The 19,825-nt window shown below is 40.1% G+C and overlaps 1 protein-coding gene across 1 annotated transcript in view; it reads right to left on the bottom strand.

The window, feature by feature from the left end:
- Positions 1-19,825, bottom strand: part of bsna (bassoon presynaptic cytomatrix protein a) — a 79,543-nt gene that overhangs the window by 33,553 nt on the left and 26,165 nt on the right. The window contains exon 2 of the mRNA XM_088007506.1: positions 18,223-19,785. Within this exon, the coding sequence (XP_087863632.1) occupies positions 18,223-19,785 (1,563 nt within the window). The remainder of the gene's footprint in view (positions 1-18,222; positions 19,786-19,825) is intronic.

Genomic DNA, 19,825 nt, shown 5'->3' with positions numbered 1-19,825 from the left:
CCAAAAGAGCTAATCACAGCCGAGTGGATGCAGCTGAGGAAGGGAGCAGGTAGAGGCAAATGACAAAATGATAGAGAACTGGGTACTGGAGCAGAAAGGCAGGTGAATGACAAACAAAGCAAACAGGGAAGTTAAGGGAAAACCCAGAAACTGACAAAAACAGTAAACAGAAAGAAACAGTAAACTAAGGAACCAACTCCACCACAGAATAATGACAAAAAATGAACTAACACAAAGAATGAAATGGCAAAACATCAGCAATTAAACCATGAAATGGTCAAAACAGACACACAAGTGAATCTAAGAGTCCAAACAGCAAAAGGTCATAACAGAACGTGAAACCTAAAAAAGTCTCTCTCTTCCAGTTTGGGAACATGAAAGACGACAGAGGAAATAATGTAACTTTGGGATGGACAACTTCATTATGATTAGGCTGCAGGTTAAAGTCTCATACCACATAGCTAAGGCAAAGGTTTGAGTATTTATTGAGAGAGTGGATTAATGTGTATTTATGCAGGTGACAGTTGATTCTCCATGAGAGAAAATGACTGAAATTACATTTGTTCAGTCATGTTTTATTACCCCGTTCCAGCGGCTTTGTGTGAGTGAACATCAGTGATAATATTTATATTATCACCAAAGATTTTTACTGAGTTTGAGGTCGGAGAGAAAAATGAGGAGCAAATATCTCTCTTGTGGGTTTTTGCTGATCACTCTGCATAAGCTAGAAAACGAGACGTTTGATGTGTTTGATGAGGGAATTTAAATTCTAGGCCCGGAAGTGTCCATAAGCACGTATAATCTGACGAATGCTAATGTCAGTACGGGACTAGAACGCTGGCGGAAAGAAAAAATAGAGAAAAGGAGACGACGTTTGTCAGTATGGAAGATCTGCTGGAGGGAAGGAAGGATGGAGGGAGAAAGTAAAGGAGGAGCAGGCTTACAGGAGAGAGGAGTTTTAAGATGCACTGAGTGGCTCCGTCCACATAGGAACCATCCATTAAGTAAGCAGCAGCAGGGGGCCACAAATAAAGCCAGAGGATTTCACTGGGTATTCCCCCTCGTTAAGCCCTGTGTTTCTCTGTCCGTCTCCCACGAGGCGACTCGTCTCCAGCAGCTCGGTGACCTCTGACAGATTAGCTCGCTCTGTCAGATTTGCACTCACGGCTTCACGGCCGACTCGTTATCGAAGTCGTTCCCTTGATTTCTCAGTTCTCTCAATCCGTCACATTCAATCCATTCTTTCTCATCTTTATTGGTGACATGCGGTGCTCTCTCTCTCTCTCTTTTCTCCTCCCCTCCGCCCCCCCACCCCCCGATCACAGTTACTTTACTTTTGTTTTTAAAGCCGTCGTCATTTGCAGCTTCCCGACTTACAGGTTTCACCCGGTGGTTGAGTTTGTCATGTGCGAGCTGCTGAATTCAAACACATCCAGTTTGAGAATTTTAATTTCGACCATTACAGTGACTTAAAGCTTGGCTCTCCAGTTTTTCAGACTTAACCTAATCGTAAATGCAGTGTTTTGATTAGTTGCAAGTCGTAAATCGCCATCATTTTTAGAAATAAAAACTTTAAAACACCAGTTTGTGTGTAATTAATCAATATAATTTGGTTCATTCAGTGAGCTGAGTTACTGAAATAAATGAACCAAAACTTAATTCACTAAATCGAAGAGAATGATAGAACTGTAAAAAAAGTGAGGAGGACCAGGAAAAATCACTTGACACTGTTGGCAAATATTGTGAAAGTGGTCCTCTATATGTAGCACACACACACACACACACACACACACACACGCACACACACAACACACACACATGACACACACACATAACACACACACACAGTATGTTTGAGTGATGGACTGTTTACATTTGCATGCCCCCATATCTCTATCAGTGCCTGTGTGTGTCACGTCTCAGTGGCTCCTCTGTGTCAGCGGACTGAAGCCACACATATGGGCTTTGACAGCTGATTGACAGAAGGACCACCAACATTCGTCATGGCAAGCCAAGCTGACGGCGTCAGGCTGTGAGGGGGCGTTTACACACCGTGCAGAAGTTATGAAGGGTTTTTAACTTTTCACAGGAATTTGCATGGAGTCTCCAAAATGAATCAATAGTATAAAGAGACGTCCGTCTGTTGCGTTATCGAAAGAACAAGAAATGTACTTTCTGCTTTAGCAGGAAGACTGGAGAGTTGAAAGAAAGTGCTTTGAGTTAGTTTGTAGCCAGGTTTTCCCCACTTCAACCAGTGATTAATGGGTTATGCTATTAGTCACAAATAAACATGATGGTAAAAACACAGGTGGCTGTCCCTCTGTGCTTGGTGTGATTGTGGTAATATTATTATATTATTTTCTAATTGAAATGAAATTAAATAATCCGTTTTATTTTTTTCATCAGGGGTTTCTGAGGAGAGCCTCAACATGTACGGACTCAGAATGTTTTTTTTTCCCATTCTTTCTATTCCTCCTTTATTTTTTCATCAATTTTTTTTTCTTTTTAGACTTCTTCTATCGCCTGCTTGGATTCGTGTTCAAATGTCACTTCCTGTGCACGGTGAGTCTGTTTCGACATGAATCAAGCGAGTAGAAAATCCAAAAATAGCACGACATGAATGAATGTCGGTGCAGAACAGAGACAGGAGTGAAAGACAGGTGCCATTTATCTGTTCAGCTTTTCTGTCCAGGTCAGGCATAGTGAGGAACCCAAAAAAAAAAAAAAAACTCAAAGTGTGAATCAATGTTCTCTCAGTCGTCACAATCCCAGGTTTTATTTCTACTTCCCATTCCCACAGGCACACACACGCACACACACACACACACACACACACACACCAACTGGGAGTTTCAGAAAAGCTCTAGCGGAACAAGTGACGGCATTATGAAGGAGGGAAAGATGGAAGATGAAAGAGAAAAGATATTTGGATATGATGTGTGTCTGAGTCACTCACTCTTTTAACTCAGTAATCAAGGTGAGTCATGTCTGTGTGCAGTGGGTTTCCTTTCACATCAGATGTGATTCTTTTTCCTTATTTTTATAATGAAAAGCACAACGTAGGCTGCTGAACAAGCTCCGTTTTTACACCAAATCAAACACACGCTCACCGGCACATCCTTCAGCTCATGAGTCATTTTTCTTTATTTAGATAAGACGAATGTGTGAGAAACAAGTAAAAAAAAACAAAAAACAGAACAGGTCAACACGTTTTTTACTTTGATAGGAAGACATCAGAAACCCGGGAGAAAAACAAAGATTTACAGACTTTTTTTTTTTTCCTTCTGCCCACATATCCACTCAATATTTTTGGGGATTTTGCCAACTTCTCCCAGCTTTTATTCAGGTCCAGTTGAATAAAAGGCCCAGAAAGTCAGACGTTCCACCTTTTTATCTACACGACACAGATCCAAGCGCAACAACCCGCAGCAACTGACTCACGTCTCTTTTTAAAGAGACTTTTACTTACTTCAAGTGATCAAAGATGTGCAGAAGCCATAATCCTGTAAATACTATAATCCTGGTCTTACAGGGGAGAAATTCTGCGCTGCACACGGGTGAATTTATGTGAAGCGTCCGCGTGCGAACAATCACAGCTCATGGTCTATTTGAAAGCATGTACATTTTTTAAGACATTCCTCAGTTTCTGTTTTTCTTTGGCTTTAAAAATCTGTCTCTTTATGACGACTTCACTGCTGTAAGCTGAACTGATAAAAAAAAAAGCATCTCTTTTTTTTATCAAGGTTTTACAGTGAGCAATAGTATTTCACTTAATAACATTTGCACCTTCAGGCTTTTTTCTGAAACCTCATCCGTTCTGTGATGCATTAAAATGACAAAGCAGTGAAGGCCTTTCTTTTGCTACCTTTTGTTCAGTTTGGCTTACAAGCAGCTCGAATGTGTGAAACATACTGGATCAGTACCTTAGATGTCTCCTAAACTTCCACTTTTAATCATTCTGAATGACTCATTTAACTCAATTACTGGATATATAATAAACATCTTTCACCCGTCAAATTGATCGGTGGGCGGCCCGGATAAAAACACACTCCGCACAACATTAACCCAACTCATTAAACACCTGCAGTTTTGCTAAGTTTAGCAGACACGTTGGAAACAGCTACTTGCAAACTTCCTTTTGCGTCATCTGTGACACGGAGGGCTCCGAGAAAATGTCAGCATGTGACACCGAGAGACTGAGAACAGAGGAAAACAGCCAGACAAGAATTATTTTAGAGCCGTCAACATCGTGACAAAGTTTTTTTTTGCTGTTTTTTTCTTCCCCCATTTTATAAGTTTTTCTTGACGGCCATGCTCAGAGACAGAGCTGGAGCTCAGCAAGGGGCTTTTGACGCATCTTTTTAACGTGGACAAATCCTCGCACGTCTTAATGTGTCCGTGTCCAGCTGTAGATTTAAAATGTAGTTTAGGTCTTTGTCTCAGTTTTGATATTAGGCCTGGGACACAATGGTATGGCAGGGGTGTCAAGGATAAGGTCAAATATACGTTTGAGTGAAGTTTTATGGAAAGTGAAATTGAATTTCTTCCAGCAGAAATTCATCGCCTCTTATTTAAAGCAGCATTTCAGGCGGGTTTTCGTTCCCTCACACAGGGAATGCCCGTCGTCTACCCCACTTCTTTGGGCTCCGACTTGCTCGGAGTCGTGTTGCGTTTCAATGAGAGCCTCTTGTTGGAGTGTGTGAGCGGGCCCTTTAATCAGCCGCGGAGCCCAGGGAGGAAGCAGCACTCCTCACTGACCCACTTAAAGGCAACACGGTGGAGGGAACCGAAAGTAGGACAGGAGAAAGGCGAACCTGTCAGTACGCAGTCGAACACACAGATAATGCAAGCATGCTTCATCAACTCTCTGGAGACTGGCTGCTTCTTTACCCGAGATAATAATATTGATTTGTCTCCTTCTCGTCACGTTTGGTTCTTCATATAAGCCACGCTGCGCACTATCACATGCGAGAGATTGGAAACCAGTTCCATTTCTTCTGTCCATCTGTTCCTGCTGTGGATCTGGAAGAGGTGCTGCTTGGCAGCCACCATGGAGGCAATTCAGCTTTCTCTTTAAAAAAAAAAAAAAGAAAAGAAAAACATCACTACCTCTGCCTGCAGGGGTCTGTAATAATGGCAGGCAAACGAGGAAAAACATTGCTTCACACCCAAGTTTGTGACCAAAATACTCTGATAACATTTATCTCCAATGTGATGCTCAATAAGAAGACCAAATGTAACGTGTCTTAATCTGCAGATAAGTACTTGCCCACGTCAGTGAATTTTTCATAAGACTTCTGCGGAGTGTGGAAAACATCTCCAGAAAACTCACAACTATTTATAGAGAGTGACCTCACCTGTACTCCTGAAAAATTCAGCGAGGCACATTTCGAACCTCCACAGCCGCCCCGCTGAGGCTACAAAGGAGGAGAGCTCACCGTCCTCATTCTCACACGCCTTATCTCATGCTTTTTTTCCTCTATATCTATCATTCTATTTAAACCATTCAACATGTTCTGAAAGCCACGTGAACAAGTAAACAAATAGAGATGTTTTAAAATAGTTATTTTATAGTATGTTCAACTTTAAAGGATTCTCCTTGTGTGTTCAAAACAAGAAATGGCTGGAATCTAAGAAAATCCTGAACACAGAATACCTTGGAAGCCCTACTGCCAGCTCAGCTGAGAGCTTTGATTAATAATAATAAAAGTATATATTAGCTCACGGCACAGTCGCTGGAATAAATCTCTCATGTCTCAGGGAGCTCAAATGCAGCACAACATGACGCGGCACTGTTCCTCCAGACTTTAGTCTTAGCCCTGATTCCTGAGGGCGTGGTCAGTGATGCACAGATGTGATAAAAGAGCGCAGGGCCCTGCAGAGGACAGTGAGGGAAGCTGGAACGATCAATGACACGTTTCTGCCTTCTGACCAGGATCTGTTGAAGAGATACGTCAGTAATGGACGTTTTGAACTGGTGTCATCAGGTAAGATGTGCAGCAATATCAAAAGATGAACCAGTACACTACCACACAGCCTTCAGCCTCATGTTGGTAAAATGTTTTATGTTACCTCATTGCATGATTCCCTTTTATGCTTTAGGTCCTTTTAATGTTTTGGGGTTTTTTCCCCGCAGTAATTGCTGAAATAGTATCTTATTTTGTTCCAAGGTCCCATCACAAGCAGAGGTTGCGTCACTTCAGCCTTTTAGCACTCCTCACAGCTCACCCAAACTTCACTATTCAAGTTATGTGTGTAATTTATAACAGGCATCTGGTTGCAACAGAGGGCTGTATACATGGCAGCACAGTTTGAGAGGAAAGGACTTTTGAGATTACTAAGAAAAACGGATAAAAGAGCTACAGAGGTACAGAGCCGTAACTCAAGAGAAAGACGAGAAAGAAACAAAAGGCACAAACATTCACAGAGACAGAGACAGAAGGAGAGAATGTAGAAAATGAGATGAAGAATAATGAGAGACAACATCACTGGATGCATCTCTGGTGAAGATGAGATTCGTTCTTGGTTGGTTGGAATGGTGGAAGGTGTGTAAAGATCGAAAGGGAAAGGCAACAAGGAGGCGTGAGAAAGAATTACAAAGAGAACAGATTCATACACACACATATCAGGCGGTAAGAAAACTGTTAAATCTGTTCAAAACCAGCATGTATCCACAAATCTTTAGTCGTGTGCGAATTGTCATAGCAATCAACCCGAGCACTCAGCCTTCATCATCTGCAGGTACTTAAAGAACTGAGTGTGACTCAAGATTGCATGCAAAGCCAGGAGCAGACGTCACAAAAACCGGAGCGGAAGAAAACGCACACGCTGCAAAAGTCTCAGAGTCTTAAGGCCCAAAGCTTCAGAGCAAAGTTGCTGCAACTTTTCTTAGCTTGCCTGTGGTGCCTTTGAAAAGTTGCTGGCATAATTTACATAAGCAAGAGTACTTCAGGTTTCAGTGATGCATCTGAACTCTTGTTTGACTTTAATGTGAGTTCCACATTTTTTTATGGGATTGAGATTAGAGACACGTCTTCAGTCGCTTGTTTTTTTTTTTTTGTTTGTTTGTTTTCGGATCATTGTCCATATTCAGCTTTTAAAACTCCACTAAAATCAGCAGCTGCTCACATGAACCCACTGAATGTCTGCTGGAAAACAGCTACAAAGCCTGTGTGTTTTGTTCACAGCCTCTCACCCTGCACTGCACTGGTTCGATGTAATGTAGGGTAAACTTTGTCTGTCTACTATTCAATAAAATGTTGCGTTTCAACTACTTTTCCCATTAAAATGACCATTTAAATGCGCTGTTTCCATTATGACTGAACAATGAGTCTGTCACATTAAAAACTGTCCCAACATATTTTTGCTTCACCCTATGATGCCCCAAAGTGTCAGCAGTCAGACATGATAAACTAAACGTCACAAAGGTAGCAGAGGTTATGGGCACAAGCAGAAAACATTCTGTTTGTTCTTGTGTCATAATGGCATGGATACGTTTCAAATTATCATTTGAACCTTTTCAAAACTAACACATCTGACGCGGTGGGAGGATATCAATAGTTGAGAGGTTCAGGCAAAGCAAATGCCCTCATTTTACATAAACGTTTACAATTGTTGTGCTCCTTTTTTGAAAAGTCACTTCACAAGACAAGGCAGCAACATATACAGAAAAAGTTGGTTGTCTAAATGCATAATGCATGGCTTTAAAAAAAAAAGTGAGTGGGGTTTTGCTGAATAAGTTAAGAGTTCTGACAGAATAAGCGATGAGGGCAACGAGAGATTAAAAAATAAAAAAAATAAAAAACGGAGGCTCAAAGTGGACATGGCTTCCTGCACAGATGTGCAGCAGAAAATCTAACAGGGAGCCGAGCAACAGAAACGTCGCTGAAACTGCAGACTTTGAGGCTCTATGTTCACTTAAAGAAGGACCCTGTTTGGAAAGGTGAAGGTCTTAAAGCCACACGGGGAACTGTGAGGGAAGAAAAAGCAGATTTGATTGGAGGGAAGGAACAGATGGAGAAGTTTAGGCTGGAAAGGAGGAGGAGGAGGAGAGCAGGGCATGGTGAGCTGTTGTATTATTAATTTTCTTGGGATGTCATGAGGTGCAGCAGCGATGCATCTGTCCATTTGGAGTTCTTGTTCCTTCTGCTGCTCCTCTCGTCCTCTATTTTTAAACTTCTCCCTAAATATGGAAACATGACTTCTTCCATCCCTGTTGGATTCGTTTCAACCCCGTGCTCGTTTGAAACTCAAACTTTTAAGATAAAAAAATCCTTTCAGTGCAGACCGGCGGCCTTTCTGTTGATCTAAATTTGTCAAGGCTATTTACCGACTCGTTCATATCGGACACGTTTGTGGACGAGCTGCGGCAGCAGTTGACCATATGAGTGTAATCAGATTTTGGACCATTCAGACTCGCAAACACCCAAAAGACAGGCTAATGTTGTGACTTTTTTACACTTATGTTGTTCAGTATATTTGCATGATAAGTGACTGATTACAATTATATGTTAAGCATAATTTACATGATGATTATTATTATTATATTGAATATGATTGTATACAATTACAAAGGCGAAGTGAAATATATTTCAGTGTAAGACATGATTTATTTGAATAGAGGAAGTCTTTTATTTTGAAGAATGCTTAAGGATCTGTTACTGTTTAGTCACTATCTTGCTTTGTTGATTTTATTGCTTGGTTACGAACAGCTGTTGCCCGTTATCAGTTGTTGCTGTTGTTCTGTTTTTATCGGCTGAAGCCCTTTTTTTTCTCTTCAATAAATACTGAACAAAAGGGTTCAGTAAAGGAAATACGAGCCTCCGTCTTGTTTGAGAAGAAGCTTTACTCCGCTACAGCTAACTTTTGTAGCCAACTGATGATTTTAACCTGTATCCAAATGGACATTGTTATGCAGCTAAAATGGCAAATAAGAATGCAGAATCATATTCAGCAAATTAGAATATAACTCCAGATGAGTCTCATTTGTCAGGTTAAATGTACCTTTTGAAAATAATATTCATTAAAGCCACATTTTATTTTTTTAAAAATTAATATGTGACGTTTGTATGCATGATGTGTCGCAGAACAGCTATTCTTTTCTTCTGAGATCAGGTTACACACAGTTGAACTTTCATGCTCCTGTTTAGGTCATTGGCTAAGTAGACTTTCATTTTTGGGATATTACAGTAAAGAAAGCTGAAAACAAATGCGCACTAAACTTTTCAGATTTTGCTTGAATAAACTCTAGATAACCACGTGTCATTTTTGTTGCGCTTCAAAATTTTGGAGCGCCTAAAATTAATAAAAGAAGGTAAGGCCTGAATCCCCTTTTCCTAAATGGTAATATTTGAGAGAGTTTTATGTGAAACTTCCATATAAATCCACCTGAGCGCCAACAGGAAAGTTGAGTAAAAATTAAAAAAAAAAAAAACTACAAAAAAGCTTCAATAATATTGAATTTATATAAATGAAAAAGTTAAGTTTAGTCACTTCTGAGGCCATAACAGTGAAAGAGTCATGCAATCATACGCAGGGTGGTGACTCATCTCTGTTGGAGTATGCAGAACCCAACAGCTTGTTGCTCAACCTTTGCTGACATACTGCTCTAGCAAAAAAAAAAATGAGGCTGTAACATTTATAAAACTTAAATATACTCATTAGAATAAAAACTGAAATTTGCATCTGTTTCAAACAAAACTGAAGTTGGTTTTTTCTATCTTTCTTTCTTTCTTTTTTTTTTTTTTGCAAGAGCAGATGCATTAAAAAAACAACAAAAAAAGTGTGCAAGTGAAATCCAATATAAAACCTTCCACAGACATGCATAAAACACACTCACACACACACGCAGACGTGTGTGGTTCTGGCACAATGTGACAGCTGCTCCTTTCTCTCTGTACTATTTTCAGATGCTGACCAGCGATTCTGCTGTGTAAACCGTAGTGACGCGCAGAAACACACACTGTGCAGAAACACCCACTCCCCCAAACACACACTTGCCAAGTGGATTACATACATTAAGCTCACACACGAAACATTACAACACCCTTTACAAAGTCAAGTCACCTATAATTACACACACATGCCGGCTGATTGGTTGACACGAGAACCCGTGTGAGGAGGATTATTGTGACTTGGACATCAGAGGCTGACGGCGAGGCTGACAGTGTGTGTTTGTTTGGTAATCGGTGTTTGTGGGAGATATTTGTTCTGTGACCACGCTTTCCTGAATAAGACTTGGTCACCATATTCCAGAGGCACTCATTAGCTTTTAATTGTTTGGTGTTGACTACATGTCAAGCAGTTCATGGTGCGTTATGCAGCTTCTGCCTTCTGTTGAAGTTTCTTTAATGCCGTTTCATCGCTCCATTACCTCGTTGCTTATGGAGAATCTATTTTCTGCTCATCAGCTTGCAGATTGCCTCTCTAATTTTACACGTTGCACCAGAGAGCAGGGGAGATGCTGAGTGCAGATAATAGAGGACGATAACTGAAAACGTGGAAAAATGAAATATACCGTTGATCTACTCTTGTAGACTTAATGCCTGCAGGACAGCAAATGCTAAGACTTAGATTGTTTGGAATATGTCAAAGTATTTTTGTACTTAGCTCAGTGGCAGTTCTTGCATACACAGTACCCTGGGCCAGTCCCTTTACTCAGTTAAAACACAAGAAACTATCTGAGATTTTGAAGCAAGGATAAAATGCTGTAGTCCCTCATGGAGCAGAAGATCTTGTTTTAACTTCCCACTGACTGAGCATGCATAAAAGTGTTGGGAAAAGTGCTTAGCATGCAACTGAAACAAGTTTCATATACTTTTAAAAACTGGTGCGTTTTCCCCCTTTCAAATGCTGCCCTGGATAACTCTCCGTATCAAACGATAAAATTGACCGGTGTGATTTTAGGTCTGTCCCTAGTTCAAACTGAGATGACAGTTCATTGAGTTTGTCTGATTAATTCAACTTTATTTTTGTGTGGGTTTCAAAGTCTCCAGCAGGTGGCACTTTTGGGCTCTAATATGGCAGCGTCTCCTTAGGGCCATAGACATAATATAAGATATATATATATATATATATATATATATATATATATATATATATATATATATATATATATATATATATATATATATATATATATATATATCTTATATTATATATATAAGATATATATATATATATATATATATATATATATATATATATATATATATATATATATATATATATATATATATATATATCTTATATTATGTCTATGCTTCGGGCGAACTCAGTTGTGACATCACCACAATGCGACAGCGACGGTCCCGCTTCAAAACTGACAACAGTGGGCATTAGTGGGAAATACTGTGAAATATGTCTTTAAAGTGGCAGTGAGACCAAAGCATAACCTTTGATATGAATAGACATGACTAATACTGTAAGATTATATTAATTGTTCAGATTGGTTAATATCCATGAGATGCATGATGGATCTTCTGCGACTATTGCTGTAAGATCAATACAATAACCCCACTACTGTTTGACTGTTTGTTTTTTGTTGTTGTTTTGTTTTGTTTTTGGTTTTTTGCTCTGTCTTTCAGGTATAGAACTCATGTATTTTATTTTGAAGAAAACCTTTGGTACACCCGAATAGCTGTGATTTAATATCATTCTTCGAACGCAGACAAAAGAGAGACCATACCTGTGGCTTTTGAGTGAAATGTACTGTCTGGATACTTGAAAAGCATCTGTTTATGATTGCTTACATTATTCCAGCTGAACCCAGTTATAATCCCAGTCATACAGAGATATTCATTCAGCAGACCAAAAAGGTGTTTAACTGGAGAATTTTCAGTTTGATTCATTCACAGAGAACTAAATACATAAAGACGAAAATAAATGACAGCTGTAGTTTGTAAAAAAAAAAAAAAAAAAAAAAAAGAAAAAGAAAAAAGAAAAGTGAATACCTGAACATGCAGGTGGGGGGGAGGGGAACTGCAAATAGGCAGGCAGAGCTTTTAAATCGGTTCCTAAATGATTTCAGAGTAAGCAGAGAACGTGCTCCACTGATTCAGCATTTAAACATGACTCAGAATAACAAACAGTTTACTTGGATTAATCAATTAATCAGATTGTTTTGATGCAAAGTACACATTGCACTCAGTAGCTGCCCCCTGTGGACATCACACACACACACACACACACACACACACACACACACACACACACACACACACACACACACACACACACACACACACACACACACACACACTAACATTCACATTAAGAACACAATATGGCCCTATGCAGAATTATCACGAAGCAGAATGATTGTCCAAACCACATGCACCCTGGGTATTAACTTTCACAGTCAATAATCCCTTCAGGTGCAGTTAAACACTAATAAATAAATCTTTGGTGCAGAGAAACAGGCAGGTGGCCTGGATGCACTCATACTAATAATTGTTCTGACAGCTGCAAAGGCCTGAATGACACACTAACCAGAGGAATAACCTCATTCACCAACATCTGCTTTATGGAGCAACTGCAGTTCAACAATGTAGAAGCACAAACCCATTAGTGGCCTGTTTGTGTTATCAGAAGGAAGCGTTTTGGATTTTTGTTTCATATTGGGGTAAGATTAAATATTTGACCACAGACTGAAGCAGATTTTTTTTTTATAGAAACTACTTCATTCTTAATTTCTATTGATAAAACTTTAGAGATCCAAGGATTATTAATAACCTAAGTGAGGCCATGTTTATGATACCAGAGTTTTTCAGAAGCTCTATTGTTTCTTCAGACAGCAGAACAAAAACTAAGCAAAACTTTCTGATCTGTTTGAGTAGAAGATGCGGTGAAAGACTCACCTGCCGTAAAAATTAACTTCAACTGACAAACTTAGTGTAGGTGAATTAGTGACTAGTAAATTGTGATGGGAAGATTGACATTATTTTTTTAAACCAAAATAAAATCTAGACTTGACCAGCTTGACTGTATGCAGTTTTTCCAAACTAAATATTTGTGTCTTCTACCCTTTTCTATTTTGTTTTAATATGTGCAAAAAACAAATTGCAGAGTAACTGCATCTATTTGTGTCTGAATTTGGTTTGACATTAAAACAAGATGTTTTTTATGTATTTATTTGCTTAAGTGTGCTGACCAGATAATTTCCACAATGAAGCTTAAAGTGGATCAGATGTGATTGACAAACCAGTCCACATGTCTGTCTTCTGATCCATGTCTCTGTATGTTATGAGTTAACATTTTTTGTCTTACAGAAATAAATTAAGCCACATATTATATGAAGTGATTTGTCTGCTGCTTAAAAAAATATCAAATGCAGCCCTCTGCAAACGTGTCAATAAGCCAATGTGTCATAATCTACTGGTGCTGGTGTTTGGTTTTCATTTGTGTTTGCTTTCTGAGTTTGATGATTGTCCTTTTGTGTTTTCCCAAAACATTTCTGTGTTCTTTAATGCGGCTTGGTCATGTTTTTTTTTTCATAGCTCCATGTCTTCTCCAGCATTTGGCTTGTTCTCTTTTGTGTTTAGTTAAGTTCTCTTTGTGGTTTCTATGTACCTTAGTTTCCCTGCTAACAGCTGTTTTAGATCCCCCAAATTAAATCACCTGCCTTCAAAGCCATTCACCACACTTCTGCCAGTACAGTAGCTCACTGGTTTTCAATGTTCTTAACTGGTTCTTTCCATTATGCTATGCGCTTTACATCCAGCTCACCTCACATCCCTTGAATTTTCCTTGTTATGAATAAAGTACTATCTTATTTTATCTCATCTTATCTTCCCATCAACTATGATCAACGTCTCTGTCTTCTCTGTCTTGCTGAAGAGAAGCATTTCCACTGCATGACACTGCCATCATCATATTTCACCATATTATTTTGTTAGGCAATATTTTGTTCATTTTATAAAATACCAATACAATGTACATTCTTTAGTGCTTATAAAATGAAAATAACATACATATGTTGAGGTCTGCGTGTACGAGGTCTCTGTAAAGCCACTTTCTATGTCAGAGGTGTGTATTAGGTGAGTAACTGTGAACTAAGTAACGTCCAGATATAATAAGACGACTCAGGAGTCATAACGGTTTTATTTTCAGTGCTTGCTTTTAACACCGTGGGCCGAGTTAAAAGGAGTGCATTTGCAGTGGCTCTGTGAGATCATCCTTTTTTTTTTTTTTTTTTTTTGGTTTGCAGCTTTTCTTTCCACTCTTTGCTTCACTCTATTTTTGATCCTCTTTCCCTCTACTGTTCCACTTACTGTCTTTTGTATGACTGTGTGAGAGAGTGCATCGGTGCCCATCTTCCCTCTGGACTCCAGTTTGCGCATGATTCAGCTTTACATGTCTGGTTTCCTCTCAGCCTTGGCTCTGCTCTCTTCCCATCTGTTTCCATCTCTGCTTTGCTTGTCATCCTTCTTTAATGTTACCTTTTTTTATTATTATTCCTCTCCATGCTTCTGTAAACGTCTCTCTCTCTCTCCCTTAAGATGGTCTAGCTCTCCTAACTGTCCACCCTGTCAAGTTCTTCTTCCATCCTTAGATATCTACTATTAGACTTTTTTTGTTTCTTTACGAGTGTCAACAGTCACAGAGAAAGTCAGTAATAATTATTCTATATTTTCATGTTTGTCTGATTGCTAAAAACTACAAATCCAAATTTAGTGAATCTTGAAAGCAAGAGGGAAAAAAATCCTGTAGACAAAACAGAAAGCCTGTATGTGGAGTTATCAACTTTAAAACTAAAGAATAACAAATAAAGAATTTGTTCAAGAAATCTCTCGAACATATACTCCAGTCAAAGCCTAATCTTAATCCTTCAACCTGTCTTGGAAGTTGGATGTGGTTGGCTGGGAATTACATCACAACTGAGTTGTAATCATTCTAATGGCAACTTGGAAAACCATCCATCTGCTTTTCAGTGCTCTCTTAATCCTTTCAACGTTGGGGGTGATGTGTGTGTGTGTGTGTGTTGGGGGGAGAGGACGGAGGTGAGGTAGGGCGTACCCGTGACAGATTGCCAGTCCATCACAGAGCAACAGAAATGCCACGAACGCACTCCCCTGAAGGCATCTCTAAATAAGCTAAGATGGTTTAGCTAACAGTGCTAACATCATGCAGCCCCCACTGTAAAACCAGAGAGATTTGGTTAGATTTTTTTAGTTTCTATTCACTAGATAATCTGGAAGAGAACTGGAATACAATATAATTCAGGAACTGTCCACTCTAGTGTTTGATTTTGCAAGAACAAATCATTTTCAATGTGGACAGTAAAGCCATTTCAGAGTTCAGAGTTCATTTTAAAATATAAGGACTCGAACACTGTGAATCAGACACCAGCATGTCCACATACAGTCTCTTAATTAAATATTCATTTTCAGAATCAAGATGTGTTAGTTCTTGTTCTTAACTCATAACTAACAACTAAAGAAGATCAAATATTTGGATCATTTAATAAGTTCAAAACCCAGATGTTTCAAAAACATTTTCCATGGGTTTTAGATTTGCATTGGTACTTTTTTTTATATATATTATCTCATGTATCTTCTTATGTTGTTTTTTTTTTACATCTGTTATAAATATTCTAATCCAACATTCTTGATAATTAGTTTTCAAAAAGTAATAATATATTCTTCATTCTTGTCTTTGACCTTGTTCAACTTTTTTTTAACCTTTTTCTTTCTGTGGCCAGTCAGAGAATCAGTAGCTTCTTTCAAAATTCTGTTGTCTTTTAATGTGGAGTTAATGTTGTGGCATTAAAACTCCATGTTACTGTAACAGTCAGAATATATATGTCAATTTACTGTACACAGAGTCATTTAAATACCAAATGTTGTGTAGTTCCAACTGTTTTTGTTTATGGTTTTGTGTCCATTTTGACAAACCGAATTGAGGATGTGATGACATGTTCACTTTTTTATTCAAACCATTCCGTGTTGTAAATTGAATGAAACTGGGATTAGGATTTCAAATTAAAAGACACTTCCTGTTTTAGCAACAAGCATTCTACAGTCTTATTCACATTGGGTTTCAACATTTTTTAACACTCATATTGCAGAAAACACAACGCATTCTGGAGTCACAAAAACACAGCTTTCATACTTAATGTTTTCACACGACTTCCTAAACGTGAATATCACTATTTGGCCAGAAGATTAACGTTTTGTGGCTTATTAAGGGGGCAACACTAAATGATGAGTAATAATTATACTGTATGTGATTTTCTTATTACATAAAAACAACTGCAACGTACCAAGGCCACAATCTTGACCCACATTTACACACTCATCATCCCTTTAAGTCATGCTCTGAGTTTTAGAACTGTGACAGATTCTCTCGGTCTAAATGGCATTTTGACCAATATTTGCTCTTTACGTGTGTTTGCATGTGTGTGTGTCAGTGTCCTCTGCACCCTTACAAAGGTGGTTATATTTAACCCATTATGTCAGACTCCACCCAGCGGCAATTCCAGCATCTTACACTATAGAAATACTAACAACTGTACTTTATAGGGACCCTTTAGGGTCCCTATAAAAATAAATAAGTTGTTTTAATTAGTCTGCTAGACTAACCCACTGACAAATCTGTGATGCTTTACATTTCTCGCAGATTTTTCTTTTTCCGTCCACCCTGGCATTCAGTTTCAGGCTTTTTCCTAAGCAGACGATTCTTCTTTTCCATTTGTCATCGGCCCTTCAGTTTTGTCCCTGGCAAAATCCTAATACGCTATCCGTCTTCCTGTCTTTCATTTTCCAATACTGTCTCTTCTCCTTTCCACTCCAAGACTGCATTTGGATCGATAAAGGGGAGGTGATGGAGTGCTGGACCTTTATACTCCTTTCATTGTTCCATGAGCAGGAGCACTTTGGAGGGAACAAAGAAAGTGTGGGTGGATAGGATGTCTGTGTTTTCTACGCTTCTCTTACTTTACTAAAAATATGTTCACTGCCTTCTTCACGTCATGCCTATCAGCGATGTTTGGACATTTCTGTGCTCTTTTCTGAAGATTTGTCATCGTTTATTTTGAACTTGAAAAAAATCTAAGTCAATGCTGATTCTCTCTCACTATGTGGAGAATTTGTGACAATATCAATGCAACACAACTACAAAATGGAACAAAAAAAAAAGACTTATTTTCTATCTATGCATTTTTTACTAAATAAAAAATGAGAAACATGTTTTTGAGAAACATGTTTTTGCCAACAGAGGCCGTCTGCATGCTGGACAAGCTCACAAAAGGTAAATATGGAAAAACACTGAACAAAAAAAACCATATACCAAAAAGCACTTGGTTCTGGACCATAACTTATTCAGCAAAGTGACAAAGCGTACCATAGCTGTTGGACTGGATCACACAGAGAAGACATTCCTCACATGTATTGTGTCCAGATTAATCAGACTTGTCAGAGATCAGGACAAGACCTCAGTCGGTAGAACAGTACCCAGCAAATTTGAGATGAGATGGACTCCACACTGATGTACTTTTTCGGTAGAAGTGATATAAAGACAGTTATTTATGGACTGAAATGATTGTTGAGACCCTTTTGTTGCCGTAACCTTCTTGCTTAATTTGCTTTCTAGCCATGTGTGCTTCACTGGCCTGGTAGTAAAACTACTTTAATGTTTTGCTAAAAGCTTGGAAAGTGGATTCTGATGAGTTTGGGAAACCACTGGTACAATTTTCTCAAAGCATTTGTTTGTGATGCTTGCAAAAAAAAAAAATTGTCAGCATTTTTGGTGTGGACAAAACATTATGTTAATCAAATATATTATGAAGAAAATGTATCTCTTGATTAAATGAAATTGATTTAGTTAATGTAGGAGCTATTAAAAGAAAAAGCAATATTGCACATTTCTGAAATGAGCTTCACTCCTTAAATAGATTCAAATAACTCACAGTTAACACAGAGGGTGAAGGAATGAATGTGTAAAACAGAAATCTAAAAAAAAAATAGAATAAAGATCAGAGGAAATGCACTTCAATAAGCAATACAGCACCGAGGAGCAGAGGAAAATGGAACAGATCAGAACAGAAGGACAGTTAAGAGGTTTGGGTTTTGTTACATGTAAGTCCAACAGCAGAATGAGTAGCACGTTGCAAACAATATTGATTTGTCTGGGAAGAGTTAACTGGGGATTTGTACGCTCTGATTTGACTCTTTAATATCATTCAGAGTGTGTAGGAGATGTAGGCATGTGGGCGTTTCCTCTTACCTCTACTAGATGCGGTGTTGGGTTGAAGCCACACAGGTTGCACACTTGGCTTTGACACTGCGTACAGGTGTTGTAGTTGGGTGTGTCGGTGCTGCCGATGTTCAGCTCTGTTTTGCAGAGAGGACAGTTCACCTTGGGCTTCTCGGCCTCTGGAGCAGTCACGGGCACCGACACTGGTTCCTGTTTCTGCAACACTTTCTGCTGGGGAGCAGGCATCTGCTGTCCTTGCTGCTCCTTTTGACGCTGAGTAAGTGGCTGCTGTGGCGGCGTTTGTTGTTTTTGGAGTCCAGCCTGCTGCTGCTGCTGCTTTTGGCTTGGCCCTTGGGGTCCAGTGATGGGGCCTCCTGTTGGAGCAGGTGCATGAGGACCGCCCGTTTGACTTGGTGCTTGAGGTCCTCCCATTTGGGTTGGCGGATATGGTCCTCCCATTTGGCTTGGTCCACTCAAACCTCCCCCTTGACTTGTTGCCTGTGGACCCCCAGTTTGGCTTGGAGCTTGAGGACCCCCCATGCTGAAAGGCTTAGTGCTGCTGGGCCCTTGTTGTCTGTTGTCGGGAGTTGCATTGCTGAACACCACCTTACCTCGCGCAGGGCTTGGCTGTGTTGAGGCTGTGGGTAGAGGGTCGACGTTGATCAGGGTACTAGCCTGATTGAGCAGCGATGCCCCAAAGCCAAACAGTTTGGTCAGACCATCCTGGGCAGGGGCCTGACTCTGAGGTCGGTGGGCTGGGGAAGATCCAGCGCTTCTCGTCTGGTCATGGTGACGTGTCATAGGTTGATGCATCGGAGAACCTCGACCTAAATCTGGCTGGGAGGGTGCCTTAGTCAACCCAGGCAGAGGTACAGCGCCTGGGTGGGGAATTCGAGGACCTCCTTGTTGGCCGGGGCCGCCTGTCGGACCTCCAGCACCTCCTTGAGCTCCAACACCTCTCTGGGAGTACGGGTCAGACCTCAGGCCCTGCTGAGAGGGTGTTGTCTTAGACTGGGGACCACCAAGGCCTGGATGTGTCTGAGGCTGCGTCTGGGGTCCTGGTTGTGATGGAGGGTAAGGCTGAGGCTGGGACTGGGGATACTGTTGGGACTGGGAATATGGCTGGGACTGGGAATACGGTTGAGCCTGGGAATATGGCTGGGACTGGGAATACGGTTGAGCCTGGGAATATGGCTGGGACTGGGAATACGGTTGAGCCTGGGAATATGGCTGGGACTGGGAATACGGCTGGGACTGGGAATATGGTTGAGCCTGGGAATACGGCTGGGACTGGGAATACGGTTGAGCCTGGGAATACGGCTGGGACTGAGAGTAGGGATGAGTTTGGCCATAAGGCTGGGAATGAGGTTGTTGCTGTTGCTGCTGTTGAGTCGACTGACTCTGTGCCAGAGGTTTGGGCTGTGCAGCAGCAGCCGGCTGTGTTGGCTGCGGAACGGGCTGCTGTGGCTGGACGATGGGCTTGGCTTGGTGGGACGGAGAGTGAATTTGCTGTTGGCTCTTTGAGCGAGGTGTGGTCATATCAATGCCAAGAGCTCGCTGCATCTGACAATTCAGGCATAGCCATTCCTGGACCTGCAGCCAGAAGACAAAAAACAGTACAATGTTACACTCA

Source organism: Poecilia mexicana, unplaced genomic scaffold, assembly GCF_051168715.1.
Source record: "Poecilia mexicana isolate PSO_F unplaced genomic scaffold, ASM5116871v1 scaffold_7, whole genome shotgun sequence".
NCBI classification, from domain to species: Eukaryota; Metazoa; Chordata; class Actinopteri; order Cyprinodontiformes; family Poeciliidae; genus Poecilia; species Poecilia mexicana.
The sequence above is the reverse complement of the archived record's forward strand: the minus strand, read 5'-3'. Positions and strand labels throughout refer to the sequence as shown.